Genomic DNA, 18,859 nt, shown 5'->3' with positions numbered 1-18,859 from the left:
ATCTCCACCTTGCCTTAGGACAAATTGTGTTAATAAAAGCAAGGGTCCTAGACAAGGAGGGAGTCTTCAGTTCCTTTAGCTGAAGGTCCTCTGACCCCCAATGCCTTTCAAAATTATATCTCGTCTCTGGACTCTTTATTAGTCTCTGGATTCCTATGTCATCTATGCACAGCCCCTTTTCCAGATTCCTGAACCCTTCTTGATGCTGGGACATGAACCTTGGCACATATGATAGAAGATTTAATAACATTATGGAAAAGCAGATGGCACTATGTTAAGTGAAAAATGGAGGGCATACAACTATATAAACACAAAATGAGCCCACCTTTGTTTAAAGTAATGTATACAAGCGAAGAGTCCTTCCACACATGGTTAAAGGGATAAAGAAAAAACATATATACAATGGAATATTATTTAGCCATAAAAAGGAAATTCTGCCATTTGTGACAATACGGATGGGCCTTGAGGGCATTATGCTAATGAAATGTCAGGTAGAGAAAACAAAATATCACAAGTGGAATCTAAAAAAGCCAAACTCATAGAAACAAGAGTAGAATGGTGGTTGCCAGGGGCGAGGGGGTAGAGAAAATGGGGAAACATTGGTCAAAGGGTTCAAACTGACAGTTACAAGATGAATAAGTTCCAAGGATCTAATCTTCATCGTGGTGACTATAGTTACAATACTGAATTGTACACTTGAAAGTTGCTAAGAGACTAGATTTTAAATGTTCTCACCACAAAAAAATTGTAATTATGTGAGATAATGGATCTGTAACTCACCTTACGGTGGCAATCATTTTTCGATGTGAGCAGTACGGAGCTGTTCTAATCCACCTCGCCTTCCTTTTCAGTCGGCATGAATTGGGCGGCTTAGAGTAGAACAGGTGAGAGCACTGGCCTGGAAGCCAGCGGGAGCCTCCAGCTCTTGCTTACTCTGGCTTCTCTCCCTGGGATGCCCCTACTCCCTGCATGTGACACATGGCTCAGAATGTCACTTCTTCTGTCCTTTTCTCAGCTGTCTGTACCTGGGCTCAGCACCCATCATCCACCAGCCGGCATGGCCTGCCAGGTGTCTGTTTACAAGTCTGTTTTGGCCTCCAGTGACTTGGAACTGCCTTCCCCTCCACCTAGGACTGGGTGCAATACCGAAAAAGACCACACGAGGGCACCAGAACCACACTGGTGATGCCCTGCTGCCCAGGCAGACCTCATCCCCTTCAAAACTGTCCCGCAAACCAGAGATGACATTGGTCACTACAGCCCTGAGATGCGCCCACTCAGGAGGGAGCCAGCGAGAAACAATTGGCTTCAAAACTCCGGGAAGAATCCCCACTCCTGCCCCAGTCTTCCCAGAGCTGTGCTGGCCAAGGTGACCCTCTGAGCGGCCGCCCGCAAACACCCGAGGCATGTGGAGGGCGACTGGCTGTGTGGCCTTGAACCAGGCCCTGTACCTCTCTGAGCCTCAGTTTCCCGCACTGCTGAGTCTTGGTGCAGATGCAGTGAGGCAGGCGTCCGACCACCCTCCGCTTCCTGCCGCTCCATGTCACCAGCTTGGCCAGGGCCCTCCTTTCATGCTCAGTGTTTGTTAAATTGAACTGAAAAGAAATAAAGAACTCCTCAGAGCATGGACTAGGAGGTGAGAGGTGACCACCAGAGGCATGTTCTCCTTCCCCTTCCGGAAATTCCTGGTCACAGAGCACAGGCCCTTTGTGTGCCTGCAGGGCGGGGTGGGACGTGCTCTGAGGCGCCTGGGAGTGGAGGTGTGGATTCTGGGTCACTGGAATAGGGAGAGGAGGAGGAGAGGGCAGGCAGGAAGCAGTGGTCGGCAAACTCATTAGTCAACAGAGCCAAATATCAACAGTACAACGATTTGGGGCAGCGAGCCCCTCCTTGGGAGGGAGGGACAGGAGAGGTAGTGAGTTCCTCCAGGGCCAGGTGGGGTCGGGGGTCCACTCCAGAGCAGGCTTCCTGGCTTGCAGGGGCCCAGTGCATCCTCAGGTGCTCAACTGTGTGAGGAGGGGCTGGGGCTGCAGACCCTCCGTCCTCCCGCCTCAGGCTTCCCGGCCTCGGGTAGCATTAAGACGTCAGCCAACCACGTGTGAGGCCAAACAGCGGAGATTGTGTGCCAGTCACGCATCTCCCCAAATCTTCAGGGAGACCAAGAATTGCTTCCTGGCTCGAGGCCCCACTTTTGCTGATGGCGACAAGCAGACGCAATTCCCTCTTGTTCAGGGCTCCACAGCACCCTGGGGCCTCTGCAGGTGCCTGTTTGTCTTCCCCACAGTGGAAACTTCCAGAGGGTAGAGGTGGGGGCCCATTCTCCTCCGTATCCACCAAGGCCTGCGGACCAGAGGGCACTTGACAAATGTTTGCTGAACAGGTTCATTCATTTTCACTTAACGAGCTCGTCAGGGCTCTGCCTTTCTCCTAATTAGGAAGCAGGCGGGTTCCCTTTCCCCCTGTAACTACCCACCTTTGGGGGCTGATGGCAGAACCTCCACCTCCGCAAGCAGAAGGTGATCACACTGGATTCCTGGGGACACCATTGCATTTTTAAGAAAAAAAAAACCACGCGTGCCCAATGAGGCGCATCTAAGCAAGACACTTGTCTATGAAAAGGTTCACGGGCGCTAGACATCCTTGCTCAGCTTATCACGTGGAATTAGCGCATCGCAGGGCAGCTCTGTCGCTGTGGGTGGCTGGCGCAAGTCTCCTGGCAGGGACACGACACTGAGGAGAGGGGAGGGCCCCGAGTGGGGTTCTGGAAGACGCTCCTTCGTCGAAGGCTCCGGGCCATGCTGCTCCCTCTGAACCACGTGCCCCCTTGGTCTTTGCTGGTGACAGACCCTGGAAGGTGAGGAGTGATGTGGCAGCTCACTGGGCCCGGCCAGGACTCTGCACGGGCCAATTCCGAGTGCCAGCCTGCCATCTGCCTGCTGGCTGCCGCACCCACTGTCCCTGGGTCTGAGAGCAAACGCCAGCCCAGCAGCCGTCTGTCCTGGAGGCCCTTGGCAAACCACACCAGGTCTGAGAGTCCTGGAGGGCCAGCAGAGCTTGGTGCTCCGAGCCTTAAAGCGAGACTCTCCGGGGTCATCGCTGCAGCAGAAGCAGATTTAGGCCCAGCGCCCCCCCCCGCCCCGTGGATGCGGCCGCGCTCACAGCTCACACGCTGGCTGCCGGGCACCCGCCCAGAGAGGCCCTGGGAGGAGCCCGGGCACCGCTTCCCTTCCCGGCGGCGTAGGGGTCCGCACCTGTGACTGTTCCCAGGCAGGCAGGTGGCCCTCTCCCCACACAGCCTCTTCTTCCTGTGGATGCCGTCTTGGGGGAGGGGGCGAAGAGGCCCCGGACTCCTTGGCGCTCAAGGACACAGGCGTTGAAGTGGTCGGGTCATTATGGTCGATAATGAAGCCGGCAAAAAGGGAAAGAAAGGAAAAACAAGTCCCATGGCTCTGAGCGAGGCCTGAGTGGCTGGAGGTTGTGTTCTGCGACAAAACGCCGAGGGCCAGAGACTGTGTGGCAGGGAGCTTTATTTTTTTCCTCAGAGAAATCCAGCTCATTCCCCCCCCTTAATTGGCAGCAGATGAAAAAAAACAAAAGCCAAAACAAAAACCAAACTAAAGCCAGTAACCTGAAAATGAGTGTTTCTGAAAGGGAAAAGCCGTTTCAATTGTTGGATGTCCAAGAAAACATGAATCCACGCTGACAGAGGAAACGGCCACAATTAGAGGAAGAAGAGGGAGAGGTTCATAAAATTAAGGAAAAAAATTCCTTTCAGCTGCTCCCATCCTGTAAGCGGGCTCCTCTGGCCTCCGTCCCTGAGGGGCCTCCCTGGGGGACTTGAGGAAGCGGCCGCAGGGGAAGGAGGGGGGGCCAGGAATCCCCTGAAAAGCGCGAAGGCCGGGCGGAGGGCAGGCGTCGCTTCGACTCAGCCCACAGGCACGCAGCCTTTCCGAGGAGAAACCTGGAGGGCTGTCTCCCCAGAAGGACCAGGGCTCCCTGCACTGCTCAGCCCCTCGGCCTCGGGAAGCGCCCTGGAGAAACCGAGGCTGCCTCCGAGGTCCCCAATCTCTAACCCAGTCCTAAGGATCCCCTTCTCCTTTGGTACTTCTGTTTGGCCACGTGCCAACTCCTTACTCATTTTCTCATTCACACACACACACACACACACACACACACACACACACACGAGGAAAGCGTGAATCACTCCAGGTATTTTCTTGCCTCAAAGGATGTTTCAGAAAATAAAACAGGTGAAAGGTCAAGGTTGAGTCTTCGGAGACCAGACTCAGGCCACAGCCAACGTGGTAACCACAAGGTGGATGGGTCTGTGGGACCCACAGGTGGGAGGAGCTGGAGGCCACCTAGACTGATGGGCAGCACCTGGGAGGGCGACCCAAGAGGGGGACTGGCAGAAAGACTGGTCTCCAAGGTCACGAACCACTGGAATCCACGGCAGCCTCCCAAAGCCACGCAGCTTAGCCCGCTCTGCCCCGGCAGGTCCTGGTCTTTCGAGGGGCCGTCTCCACATCCGAACAGTGAGCCCAGCCTCAGGAGCCCTGGCAATGCTGAATGCTGAGGCCTGCTGGTGATGCTGCTGGAACTCGGCCCCACGTGCGGGGACGTCACCGAACTTCCATTCCCCGCAGACCAGTGGGGCAGGCGGGACGGTGGGCGCCTGGTGGAGGCACTGAGACTGGAAATGCCTTTCTGGCTGCGGATTCTTCTATTTCTTCCATCCTCATTCAGCCAGTGTGGTGGTGAGGAGGTAGGAAAGGAGGGGACTGAGCAACAGCAGCCTGGTCTGCCCCGAACATGTGGGGAGAATCCCTGCTCCCCACAAGGGCAGGGACGAGACAGAGGGGAGTCTGTGTGGGAGTGTTTTTTTTTAAACAATTTATTTTATTTGTCTTGATATTTTTATTGCTTTCAGAGAGGAATGGAGAGTGAGAGATAGAAACATCAATGAGAGAGAAGAAGACAGAGGGGAGTCTGTGTGGGAGTGTTTTTTTTTAAACAATTTATTTTATTTGTCTTGATATTTTTATTGCTTTCAGAGAGGAATGGAGAGTGAGAGATAGAAACATCAATGATCAGAGAGAATCACTGATTGGCTGCCTCCTGCACACCCCACACTGGGGATTGAGCCTGCAACCCGGGCATGTGCCCTGACCAGGAATCGAACCGTGACCTCCTGGTTCATAGGTTGACGCTCACCTGAGCCACACCGGCCGGGCTGCGTGGGAGCGTTTTTATGTGTGAAAACAGTGGATGACCAGCAGGGCTCACGGCCAGGGGAGTCAGGATTCGCTTTCTCCCAGGAGCAGGATGACAGCGAAGAGCGAGGCCATGTAGAGCCAAAGCACTGGCCATGAGCCTGCCAGTCTGGGCTCAAGAGCCTCCTCTGCTTATGAGCTGTGACCCTGGGGGAGTTACCTTCCCTCTGAGCCTCCTTTTCCCCCGTATGTTAAATGCCTCACAGGGCTGCCAAGCCAAATAATGGGGAGTCTGGTTATTAGGTCAACATTTGAGGTGACCATGCTGGAGCCTGAACGCGGATCTGGCTGCACCCTCTGCAGGTTGACTCTCAGGGGACAAAGCCAACCCCTCTGCCCCACCCACTGCCTCAGCCCTGAGCTGGGGCTCGGCTTCCTCCCTCCCACCACCCATGCTCAGGAGACACGCCATGGTGAGCACTGGCCCCTCAGAGACCCTCTGTGGTATAAAAAAAGGGATGAGAATACATATTAAATGACTATTTTATTTACACACCTTAGTCATAAATAATTGAATCCTCTTTTGACCGCACAATGATTCCTTGAAGATCTAATGATTACACCGAGTGATAAAGTGGATTAGAGGGCTTACTCACATCTGTGTGTGACGGATGTGCGCACACTCACACACACACACAGACACACGCACACCAGAGGGGAGGCAGGACTCCAGGCCTTCCGGCTCTCCCAGCACCAGCGTTTGGCTCCCCACACCGTGGGGCCCTGGTGGGAAAACTGTGCTCCCTGCACAGGTGTGAATTCCTGACAGCGGGAGAACAAAGCAAAGTGCGGCAACCCAGGCGGTTCCGCCCGGCCCTCCCCTCGGAGCTGCTTGCCTTTGTTCATCCTGCAAGGCATCTCTTTGGATTTGCAAATATTTTAATTCACAGAAACTCAAGGAGGGGGTGGGGGTGGGGGCTGGGGCGGCTTGTGGGCCGTCCCTCTGTCTCTATCCAGGCCTTTCCCAGCCCCCTTAGTGGCAACAGCATTCTAGAGACATGCAGTGGTGTGCCAGTACCATACACACGACACGAACTGGACACGCTGGTCGGCGGGGGCTCCGGCTCCTCCAGGTCTGGGCCCTGTCAGCGCAGGGCGAGGCTGGTCCTCTCACAGGGTCCGCACAGCCACCGGGTAGAGGAGGGACAAGTGCTCAGCGCCTTTGATGGGCAGCTTTCTGGTGGTGTAGTAATGGATGACTTCTGGGACACTGTCGAACGGGGGGCTGTTCTGACCCAGAATGTACTTCTCTTTGGTTTTGGCCAGTTTCATGTGCATAAAGCCCTGGTTGCTCCTGTGAACAAAACACAGAGGGTATTAGGATCTGCAGGGTGACAAAGGCCAAGGCAGCCATACTGCTCAGGCCCAGGGGACAGGTGCAGGAGGGCTGAGGGCCAGGTAAGCAATTTCTCAGAGAGCGACTCGAGACTTAGCTGTGAACAAGCACATGTCACATATTCACACTTGTTACCTGGAGAACTACCCCTCTGGCTCAATCCCTGCTAAGGTGCAAAGGTTCCTTGCTGAGATCCCAGCCATGAAGTACCTCTTCAAGTCAAGACCAAAGCCCAGGCCCAGCCAAAATGCAGCTGCGCCTAGGAGCTCCCCTCGTCCCAGCATCAAACTAGGAACCAGCAGCAGACACTGCTGCAGGGGAGTCTTTCCACCTCAAGACCGCGGGCCGTCTTCCTGTCCCTCATGCAGTCATGTATTTAGTGTGAGTCCCTGATGCCCGGACAAGTGGGCAGGCAGGAGCCATCACCCCCAGTTTTCAGATGTGGACAGAGTGTGGCAGGGGTGACAGGCAGTAGGTGGGGCAGAGGGGTTTGCTTTGTGCCATTCAATACAGTATGGAACTGTCACTGGGAAGGGACTGCCCAGCTGGGACTACATTGCCCAGCTTCCCTGCAGCCACTGTACCCATGTGATTAGTTTTAGCCAATGGAATAAGGGAAAACACTTGCTCTTTCTCAGAGCTGCCCCTGGGTAGGCACTCTCCCCTCTTCCTCCCTCTGCTCAGCAAACCCTGCCTCCTTCTCCAAGGCCCAGCTTGAGTGTTTCCTCTGCTGGGAAGTCTTCCAGGCTCCCCCAGGCAGAGCTCCGTCCTCTGCCTGCACCGTCCTCTGCCTGCACCGAGGACCAGCACATCCCCTCTTCCTCCCTCTGCTCAGCAAACCCTGCCTCCTTCTCCAAGGCCCAGCTTGAGTGTTTCCTCTGCTGGGAAGTCTTCCAGGCTCCCCCAGGCAGAGCTCCGTCCTCTGCCTGCACCGAGGACCAGCACATGATGGAGGATCATGCCTCCATCTGCACCTGCTTTCTTATATTATAACTAGAGGCCCAATGCACAAATTTTGTGCAAGAGTAGGCCTTCGCAGCTGCGGCTGCCTTGATCCCTCCCTCGCAGCCGCAGCGGCTGCAGCTCCAGCCCGGAAGGACGTCCGGAAGGATGTCTGGTCTAATTAGCATATTATGCTTTTCTTATTATTATAGATTACTTATCCACCTTCCGAACCTGGGACCCTTCAGTCCGCAGGCCGACGCTCTATCCACTGAGCGAAACTGGTTAGGGCCCGAATTCCTAAGAATTCCACAGAGTAAGGTCTGTGTCCACCATGCCCAGCACCTGCTAAAAAGGGCAGTGGGCGGGCTCCTTGGAGATCAGAGCACAGCCCTGTGCACCATGCCCCTTGCAGCCTGCCAGCTATACCAGCAGGCTGGGTGGGGTGCAGCTCAGGGACTGTGGAGGCCACGCTGCTTCCACCTGGCCCGAGAGGACCGCTCACACCTCCCACCCAGGGCCCTTGTCACATCAGATCTCTCACTACCCATCAACCTGCCTTTGCCCAGGTTGCCCTTTCCCTGCCCACTCAGTTCCAAGCCTGGCCCTTGTGATTTTGCTGCCACATCTGTGGATGCTGAGGTCTCCAAAGCACAATCCAATATACTGAGTATCTGCCACTTAGTGAGGAAGCTGGGGCTCCGACCTCCTGCCACCTCCTCCAAGTTATCGTGTCTGGACACTGATAATTTGCGGCCAGGGTCTGGCATCCAGGAGACCAAGTCCCACCCCTGGTGAGGCCGAGAGCTCCGTGTGGACACAGGTTTCCTTTCTAAGCTCCGGCTCTTCTAGCTCTGGCTGTGGTCCCGGGGGCACTGAGGGCTTGCACACCTCTCCCAGTCAGGACTGGGCTCCCCTCGCCATGAGCGCCTGTCCTATTAACGCGTCAATTTGGACTCCAGGACCATTTTCAAATGGGCAGAGCAAATGCTTAATGAAGTGCAGGCACTGAGCAATACATCTGCTCGTAATAATGTATTTAGAGATGTCACCCTCGGCTTAAAGGAAATCGTTTGGAGAGCAATTATGTTTCAAGAGAGAATAATTCCTGTAAAGAACTGAAATTTAAATCAAGATTTTTTAAGGCTGACAATGTTCTAATTACAGAGCCTGTGGCAAGTTCTGCTCCACAGTGAAGGGTCATTTCACTGGAGAATTGCCTCCACACATCTGAGAAGCAGGAGGCGCACTTGCTTAAGCGGTTAGAAAGGAAATGGTGTGCGTGCGATGAAAAATGTATAGCCCCCTTCGAGCGAAGACTCGGCCACCCACCGCACTGGAGACACCGCGGGCCTTTGCCGGCCTGGAAAGGATCGTACTTGCTTGAATGAGGCTAAGGAAACAGGGAATAGTTAAAAAAGCTTGGGGTGAGTGTGGGGAGAGAAGGGGTCGGAGCTGCAGGTGAGTCCAGGCTCAGGCAGGGAGGGGCAGGACCTCGGGCACACCATGCCTCCTTGTGAGTTGAGTGGAGTTGTGTTTTGGGGTGCCAGACCATGCTCTCACACACCTATGGCTGGGGTGCAAAGCGTAGGGTGTGTGAGACAGGACCGCAGTAGCTGGCCCGGAGCGAGTCTGCACCAAGGCTGGCGTGCAGGCACGCAGCTGCAGGGAGAGCTGACTTAATGTTTAAGGAGATTAAGGAAAGTAACTCACATGGGTTAACCGGACGGTTTCACACAGGCTGCCATTAGAACATCCAGCAAGGGCCGTGGCCGTGATGGTGGCAACAGCTAACTCAGCCAGAAATGGAGGCAGAAGTTCCCATTCCCAGGCCACGGGGTCAGCACGGCCACCAGGTATTAGAGATGCGACACTGATGTCCCCCCTCAACAGACATGGGTGCGTGCGAGGCAGGGAAGCTCCTGAACTCCCTCCTGACCCTCCAGGCCTGTCTGACGCTTGTATTTCAGGACATGCTAGGTTATAACCGAGCCGGGCTGTGCCAAGGGGGCAGGCCAGTCCTGAGGTTCGGCAGAGAACTCGGACCCTGTGACCAGCCTCAGCCCGTGGCCTGACCGTTCCCTGGCACAGGTTGAAAGGCCAAAAGCTGGCCTCCCAGTGGGAACCCCTGCAGGAGTGGCGTCCTCCTGGGCTCACGCACTGTGCCCCGTGGCTGTGCCCATCCCCCTGGATCCCTGGGGAGCCTGACTGGATGGTGTCCGAGGCGCTTCTGGACCTCCGGTTCTGGATTCCCTGTGTGCAAGCACAACCTCCGCCTACTCCGCGAAGGCTTCTTGCAGGAAGGGGCCTGAGGGCAACCACACCCCCTCCACTGCTGCCCATGTGCCCCTGTCCTACTCTCACTGGGCACTTCCGTGAGCCAGGCCGTGTGCTGAGCACGGAGGCTCGGTGGGCAGGAGGCTGACCCCCGGCCACACGGCGGCTGGCAGTGGTGCTGCTGCTTCCCCCGCTGCAGGCCTTTCCCAGAGCCCTCGCTCCTGACCTCAGCACCATCCGCTCCAGAGACAGTCCCCAAGGCGCCGACGCTGCCCGGCTGATGGCGGGTCAGAGGCAGCACAGGCTGGCAGTGAGAGGCCATCACAGGGACTGGGGAGGGCGCAGCCCCGGCTCGGAGGTGACCCACCCATGGGGCCGGCAGGCTCCGAGAGGTGAGCAGGCTTTCTTTCCGAGACAACCTGTCAAACCTCGACTCATGCAAAGGTCAGGCAAAGCCTCGTCAAAACACAACCGAGAGCTGTGCTGTCACAACGTGTCCTGATTGGCCACAGGGTTGCCGTGAGATGCCACCTAACAACAGCTGAACATTTAAAAACAGCTGCCAGACACGGCTGTAGACCCCCAACTCTACACAGAGACATCAAGCACAGGGAGAGAAAAAGTTAAAGTTTCCCGGGGGACCGGGGATGCACCAGACAACCAGCAGGCACAGGGATGCTCTGCCGCTCGGACAGCGGCCCTGGAGCCAGAGCGGCCTGGGGACCATCTCCCTCGCCCTCCTGGGGCACTTCGGTGGAAACTGAGTTCAGAGAGAACAACACTCTGGCCCGATGCACACAACAAGGAGGGCGTCGGCTACAGCAGAACCCAGGGCCCTCGCGTCCCGGCCACCCACCTCCCCAGCCTCCCTCTGGAAAGGCAGCGGTCCCTGGGGAGTTCAGACAGGCTGCCGCCACCTGTCCAGCTCCTGCACCAGCCCTGTCTCCTTTGATAGGACATCTTGCGAGAGCAAAGTCACAGTCAGGGGTGTCTCTGGTGGCTGACCTGTCTAATGAGTCTCGGAAGGCTCTGAGGCGGGGGTGCCGGGGCTGTCACGGCCTTCAGATCGCTCATTATCATCACAAAAAGCACCTCCTCATCACCAGGATCATCAAACACGCCTGGCGCGCCAGCCTAATAACAGGCCCCACCTCGTCCCATAATCACGGGCTTTAATAAAACATCACTCAGCCCGCAGCTGCCGGCCCGAGCAGAGCGCGAGGCCTCACCTCTCGCTTTTAGACCTAATTGCGTGATGCATATTTCATGAAGAATCCCGGGTAATACTTATGTTAAATCGCTTCTTTTCATGATGAAATTACTTAAAAACACTTGCATATAATATTTATGTGGGAGAAGGCGAGGAAATTGCCCTCTGGGACTAGCGTGCAGCCCCAGTGGCAGGAGTCTCTGGTTCACCCTGTCAAAGGCAGTTGGGGAGCTGCTTTCTTGACGGGGATACCCTCTTGTCCAAGATGCCCCAGAACATCGTCCCTGGCTCCCCTCCACCACTGCAGGATGAATGACACCGCACTGGCACTGCTTGAGTCCCCACTGTGCGCCAGGCACCAAGCTGAGCTGTTGCCACACATTATCTCACTTGAGCTCACAGCAAGTTGCTCAGTTGGTGTAACTATGACTGTTTACAGGTGGGGAAACTGAGGCTGGGGGAGGTCGCGGGCCTTGTCCCACGGGACACAGTGGGGCCAGGAGGTCACTCTGTCTGTCTGACCCTGAGCCTGTGTTCTCTTCTTAGCCCGTGGACAGCATCCAGGGCCCTGAAGTTGCCACTGTAGCCTTGTCTTCCCTCCTCCCCACCCAAGCAGATGGACTAGGTGTCCGGGTGGCCCTTGGGACTCCATCTTGAGACCTGGCTCTCCTGCAGCTCTGTGAGCGCCTGAGGTCATGAACCCTGTCTGTTCATTGTGACATTTCTCAGCAGGACAAGCCCTCAGCACAGGCCTGGCACAGTCTATCTGTCTGTCCATCCATCCATCCATCCACCCAGCAGTTATCTAGTGAGGGTCTACCCGGAGCCAGGGAAATGAGGACCTCTGGACTGTAAGCTCCCCAGGGCAGGCTGGTGGCCACTCCACCTTGACCCCTAAGTGTGGCCCAGCCAGTGTGGAAGCTGCCTCCTCCGAGGCCAGACACCGTGGCTGCTTTGGTGAGCACTGGTCCCAGGACGCACCAGCAAGGTTCTGCAGAGCAAGCTTAGCGAGGGACACAGCCATGGGGAGCACTCGGAGGGTCCCAGCTACAGGGGGACAAAGGCAGATGCCTCTTAAATCAGAAAGGTCTTGCTGAGAAGACCACAGGGAAGGGTGGGTCAAACCTTCCTCTTTCCTTGGTATTCTAAAGGAAAGCATTCTTGGGCTACTGAGCTGGCAGCGCCCCTGCCCAGGCCTAAATAACAAAGCATGAATGTGAGACAAGTTCCCTCCAAAAGCCATGGTTTTCCTGCCGGCCCAGGCCCTGCCCACTCTGGGGTCCAGTAGATCTCTAAATGGGTGCATTTTTTGGGTCTAAATGGACCTCCTCTTGTGGAGTCATTTTAATTAAACATGAATGTTACATGTTCAAAGATTCCTGGGGCCAGATCTGTGAGAGCAGAGATCGAAAGAGACTGTACATTTGAAATTCACTCGACAATTGGTTGCAGGATAATTCTCAGGGGAGAGAGCTGTCACAGGCCCCCGACCTCCATGAACGCACAGCAACCAGTGCTCACTTTCGGAGCCAAGGGAACACCACCCTGTGCTCAGCATGGACAGGGCACGAGACCAACCCGACGGGCCCTTCTGCCCCCACCGGCATGCACTCGAGCTGGTGAATATGGGCGTGAACGGACCAGTGGAGAGAGGGGCTCGCTCTAGGTCTGGCTCTAACACCGATCTGCTATGACCTTGGCAAGGGAGCTTCCGGAGGGACCTGGTCTGGAGGGGACCTGGGCAAGACACCTCCAGCCTCTGTGGCCATGTGGGGGCCTGCAAAACAGGTAGCTCCTGCCATGAGCCCACTCCACTGTTGGCCATGCTGCCTCTGCAAGCAGATGGCTCCAGGGTTCAGGCAGTCTCCTGCCCTCCCACCCTCTCTTCCACCTCCAAGGAGAGGGGATATTTTCCTGGGTCTGTAGAGAAACTCTCCTTGCCACACCTATGAGCAGGTGCAGCCCCTCCAGAAACGGTCTGTGTGCCTGCGGAGACGCCTGCTCTGAGGAGAGCACTGGGCCGGTGGCCGGGGAAATACCCAGATCTCAAATGACGGGGCCTTTAGGGGACAGATACTTCGTCGACACCTCCCGAGGGCCTACTGTGTGCAGGCTAGCATGTGCACATGCTGTGAACTTCTAACACAGGGCCTGGAAGCCACCGTTGCCCTTGGTCCACGCTGGACCAACCTGTGGCTTCACAGAGAGGCAGGCAGGGCTGGCATTGTCTGGGCAGATGAGAAGACTGAGGGCCAGAGGGAGAAGCAACTTGCCCAGGTCACAGTGAGAGGCCAGCAGGGTCAGGATCCAGCACGGGAGTAGTTCTTGCTGTGTGACAGGCTCTCTCCAACGGCGCAGTGCGTGGAGTGGGGGGTGCAGAGGCCCCTTCCAGCCGAGATTCGAGAGTCCAGGGGGTGGGGGAAGGGGCTTACAAGGTCACACAGTAAATGTCTGCACATCACGTTCTGCCTTCGGAAACAGCCTTGTCATAGTGACAAGCCAAAGACACATAAGCTAGGTTATTGCAAACTAAGGCCTAAATGTAAACGCCACTGAGCCAAATGACTTGATTTACAACCAAATAATTAGGTTTCAATAAATGCACCGGCAGCGATTAGCCTTCCCGAGACACCTGGGCATTTCTCAAGCTACACGTTGGCGGCCCAGGGTGAGGGCCTTCAGTAAATCATGACGAAAGCTGTCTCCAGGCAGCAGGAGAGCTGGCAGGTGCCTCTCCGGCAAAAGTGGGTACGCATAAGGCTTGCTTTGTGCCACACAAAGCAACAGGCAGGTCAAGATGAACCCACTGGGGCAATTTTCTCAGGAGAAGACTAACAAAGTGTCAGGCAGGAGGATTTTAATGATCAAGGCTGACAGTGTGGGGAGTGAGCTTCCCATTATGGGAGGTGTGCAAGTGGGAGGGTAATAATGCTTGGAGGTCAGCCAACTGCACATGAAAACTACAAGGGGAGGGGTGTGGTAGGGGTGGGAGGTGATGCGAGATACGCTGTCAGAGCATTAGGAAGGGGAAAGAGGGTCTGTGCAGCCCCCCACCCCCCCTTACATTTAACTGAGGACTTTTCTAGGAACACGAAGGCCCTTTGTGTTTGGGATAGGTGGGGTTGGTGGGACTGAAGTTAGATACCTGGGTTCAAACTCTGATCCCACTGATGTCAATGGCTGGGCAAGTCCCCTCTCCCTGGGCTCCCAGCGTCCCCTTTTGGGAAAGGTGAAGGGGGTCCCCTCCAGTCTGAAGTTCTCAATGAGGGACAACCCAAGAGGGTGGGGGCCACCCAGGCACCAGCCAGGAGGACCCCAGGCAGTGCAGGACGCAGGAGGAAGGTGGGGCAGCACTGGGCACAGTGGGTCCCAGGCTTGGGGGCCGCAGGATGACAAAAGCAGGCCTCCTCGGGCCGGTGCCAATGGGATGGACAGGAAGCATTCAGGCCCAGGGTGGTCCTCCTCCTATAGGACAAGTGCCTCCCAGCCACACTCTCCTGGGAGCAGTGGTTCTCACCAGGCAAGTCCCCCCTCTCCTGGGGATGCTGGGCAATGTCTGGAAACAGGTGCTGCTGGCATTTAGGTGGGAGCCAGGGATGTTGCTAAACAGCCAACTCTGCATAGAACAGTCCTCAGAGCAAAGAGCAAGCCAGCCCCAGTGCCAGCAGTGCCAGCAGGAAAGCCACACCCCCCATCAGGTGCCAGTGCCTCAGCTTCACCTATGAAACGAGAATGCCAGGAGGCTACCCTCATGGCAGCTGTGAGAGGTGAGACCTTCCACGTGAAGGAAGCGTGAACATTTGGTAAAAGCTGGGTCACCTGGCTCCTTATTTAAAGGGCTTAAGAGACAGAATTTGCTAAACAGCTTGTCTTCGAAGAGCTCCAGGCTGTTCCCAAGGACCAAACGGCCACCCCACGCCCAACCAGCAGATGAAGGGAACATGCACACCTGTTGGGCAAAGCCAGTCGTGGGGGTGAGCACCAGCTGCCGGAGAGGACTTTGAGGGGCGCATGGGCTTTTATAGGTAAAGGGGAGCTGGAAACCTGGGGTTCACCCTGGGGAGGCGGGGAGTGACACAATGGGGCCCTCCTGGGTGAGGACGGCAGGCCAACTCCAAAAGACATAGGGCAGGACCCACCATGTGCAGACCTGGGTGACCCAGGTCCGGGTCTTAGTCCCCTTGTGAGCTGCGCTCAGTTTCCTCATCTGTGTAATGGAGTGTTCACCACCTGCCATAGGGCTGTCCTGAGGTCTGGGATGGACAGTGCATGAGCAAGTAGGGCAGGTGCTGAGGCTCAGGGGTCTGACATGCCCGCCCCCCGCCTCCCCGGCTCTGCAGGAGCCTGTGTACAAGTTGCTGCCCATCTGGTTTGTTTTGCTGCCCAGGCAGAGCACTAAGCGTGTCTGCCCGTCTGTCTGGCCTGTTGTCCACGGCCATGTTGGCAGCCCAGAAGCCATGGGTGGCCAGGCAGTCTCCTGGCTGGAGCAGGAGGCCTGGGGTCCGGCCCCATCTCTGTCGCTGGGGACAATGGGCAGGGTGTTTACTTCCTGTGATCAATTTCCCCTACCATCAAGCAGTATTGCAGACACTTGAGAGCACACTGTTCCACAAGGGCGTCCACATGAACACACAGAATTGAGGAGGAAAGAGGTTTTTTTGTTTAAATATCCTGGTCATAGATGGTCTATGGCATTTATTAAGAGGCTACTGTGTGTATTGCTCAATAGTCAACATTTCTGAGGGAGACAAGATACTAAGCCGACTTTTGAGACCACTGGTTCCCTGTCTCCATTTTACAGGTGACACTGTGGCCCAGGGGGTGGAGTTTGCTCTCATTCCCCAGTGAATCAGGGGTCGGAATGCCCCCTCCCCCGCCTCACCGCTGTGCCACCAGCTGAAGGGGACTCTGGGGCACTACCAGTGGGTGTGACAAGGTGGAGAGTGGGGAAGAGGGTGGGTGTGCAGGGAGGGGGAGGAAGCTGCAATCCCCCAACTACCATTCTCATCCTTAAAGCACGATGTGTACCCTCACCACCCTCCTGCAGGCTCCTGTCCTAGCGGGGGCTTCCCTGCTAACTGACCCAGGGCTTTCATTAGCACAGCAAGGAAGGGGGCTCACCCACAAAGCAGTTTTACTTAAAAAAAAAAAAAAGTAAAGGGAAATCCAGAGGGACCTTTACAAACTGCAACTTACAACAGATCTACCTGCTCAGCACCCTGCATCTAACCCGAGGACATTGCTCTCCTCCCTGTCAGCCACCCAGACAACCCACAAAGCAGTTTTACTTAAAAAAAAAAAAAAAGTAAAGGGAAATCCAGAGGGACCTTTACAAACTGCAACTTACAACAGATCTACCTGCTCAGCACCCTGCATCTAACCCGAGGACATTGCTCTCCTCCCTGTCAGCCACCCAGACACCCTGGCTGATCACATGAATGACAGTGGTTCTCAGTGGAAAACCTCCCAACAGCCCTGGGGGCCTGGACCTCAGTTTCTTCATCTGTGAAATGGGGAGCAGTTTACATTGTTCTCTAAAGTCTACTGGAAGGAAGCGAAAAGAGCTCTGAACGGGACACTGGGGACCTAGCCCCAGCCCTGGCTCCGGTCCTCTTGGCCTCAGTGTCCTCATCCATACAAGGAAGGGACAGGGGGAGATGACCACCGACGAAGCTTGGCACATAGGAGATGCTCACGCCACAGGATGAGGAAGGCATTACCGACTATTCAGATGTTAAACAGAAGGACTCACCTTCCTTACAGACACCCCAGAGTCCCAGGGTTGGAAAGGAATGCAGGTAACTCAAAAATAGCCTCTCCACATGTGCCCCAGATGCTCACATCAGGCCCCGGGGCCTTGTCAAGCCAGTGGCTCCCAGGCCTATTTGGAACCAGAATCTGCTTTGAATATGCTCTCCAAGAGATGCTGATGGACATTCACATTTGAGAACCACCACCTGATTCTCTGATGGTGGAAATGCCTTTGTAATATTCCCAACATTTCTCATCAGCTTTTGTTGCTTACTCCAGTGCTGGGGAGCTTATTCTCCACCACACAACCCTTCCAACCTTGGACGGCTCTGCCCGGGAGCAAGTCCTCCCAGGATCTGAGCTGACGTGTGACCCACGCAGCTTAGTGATGGTAGCCCCGCCCCCAGCGCGGGGCCCTGAAGGCTACAGGTGAAGGCCCCTTAGAAACTGGAAGATGAAGAGGGAGCAGACCTGCCCTGCCTCTCTCTCTCCAGCTGTCCTCACAGGGCAGACTCCTGCCCCTTCCCACCCTGGCCGCGCCCACTGCCCACTATCTCGCATACACTGAGGACAGCGTCCTGCGGGTCTGTCCCTCTTAGCCAGCACCCCTGTCTGGATATGACTCCACCATCAATGTGGACACCCAACATCTTCATCATGCAACTCCTTTCTGGTGTCCACTGACCTCCTGAGTCCACCTCTCTCTTCTACCTCCTCCCCGAGTCCCAAAGAACAGGACCTGACTGAGAGGCAAGTGTCGTTGGGTAAGGACAACTCACCTCTTGACCAAAACCAAAAGGGGCACCAGCCCGAGAACATTAAGGAGCAAAGCCCACTGGCCTTGCCTCACTCACGAGGTTTGCAGATGCAATTCTGAAAGGTCACAGTCAGCCCTTAGTAATCTGGGTTCTGGAGGGCGCATGTCTCATGTTGGGCATTCATTCCGGCAGCTTCTTGACAATCTCTGTCCACAGGGTGGAGAATTCTCTCAAAATTAAATCTCTGGCTCTTTGGTCCCTAATGAAATTGATTTCTGTCTTGATACACAACAAAGCTTTCATTTTATTATCTGGCCAGGGTTTGACCACATTAATTATAGTGGTTTCTTTTCCAGCATGGCTGCAAGTAATTGAGTCCCCAAAAGTTACTATCAGAACTGATTGCTTTTTGAAAGCGCAGCTCTCACCACAGTCCAACAGCCAACCCTAGATTCTTCATGGAAGATTTTCCTTTGGTTAAGGCTGGAACAATTCAAGACAGGAAAAGTATTTTTCTAGCCTGAAAACCTGAACTCAAAGTAGGATTATGCTAATGTTTGGAGGCTGACTTGGAAATCTGGGTGTGCCCAGAGCATGCTATCTCACGGTTTTACCATCATCTGTGTCAGACCTCAGATGCTGCTCTGAGTTTTTAAGCATACCACTGGCATAATTCTACCCGCCTAAGAGGAGACACACTGCAGAAGCCTGTTCAAATCAATGTCTAACACCAGGTACCGGGGACTGCAAAGAGCCCACCTGGCACTATGCAAACGTGTGTTTCCCGGGAGGCTATGTTCAGCCTGGGGGGTGCACACCTTCAGTGTCAGGTGGAAATCATGGCACGTCGGGCGGTGGGAGGAAATGGTGGACAGGAAGAGGACTGGGGTTGCAGAGTGCAAGCAAGACCAAGGTAAGCCCCTCTGCCTCTCAGCCCTTTTCCTTGAGGACAAAGTGGGGATGCTGTGGGGAGCAGGAGAGAGCTGTCTGGGACTTCAGAGTTTATGAGGCACGTCTCTCTGTCCACAACATTATTGGTCACCTGGGCCAACGGAGGGCTTATGTGGAGCAGACAATTAAAAACTCAAGTTGGGCCGAAACCGGTTTGGCTCAGTGGATAGAGCGTCGGCCTGCGGACTGAAAGGTCCCAGGTTCGATCCCGGTCAAGGGCATGTACCTGGGTTGCGGGCACATCCCCAGTAGGAGATGTGCAGGAGGCAGCTGATCGATGTTTCTCTCTCATCGATGTTTCTAACTCTCTATCTCTCTCCCTTCCTCTCTGTAAAAAATCAATAAAATATATTTAAAAAAA

The 18,859-nt window shown here is 55.3% G+C and overlaps 1 protein-coding gene across 1 annotated transcript in view; it reads right to left on the bottom strand.

Annotated features, from left to right (window-relative positions):
- Positions 1-5,738: 5,738 nt before the first annotated feature.
- SHB (Src homology 2 domain containing adaptor protein B) overlaps positions 5,739-18,859 on the bottom strand; it is a gene marked incomplete at its 5' end in the record, with an annotated part of 126,896 nt that continues 113,775 nt past the window's right edge. Inside the window, one exon of the mRNA XM_005884019.2 lies at positions 5,739-6,567. Within this exon, the coding sequence (XP_005884081.1) occupies positions 6,384-6,567 (184 nt within the window). The remainder of the gene's footprint in view (positions 6,568-18,859) is intronic.

The sequence above is a fragment of the Myotis brandtii genome, unplaced genomic scaffold (genome assembly GCF_000412655.1).
Source record: "Myotis brandtii unplaced genomic scaffold, ASM41265v1 scaffold806, whole genome shotgun sequence".
In the NCBI taxonomy this organism is placed as follows: Eukaryota; Metazoa; Chordata; class Mammalia; order Chiroptera; family Vespertilionidae; genus Myotis; species Myotis brandtii.
This window is presented reverse-complemented; position numbering and strand designations above follow the sequence as displayed.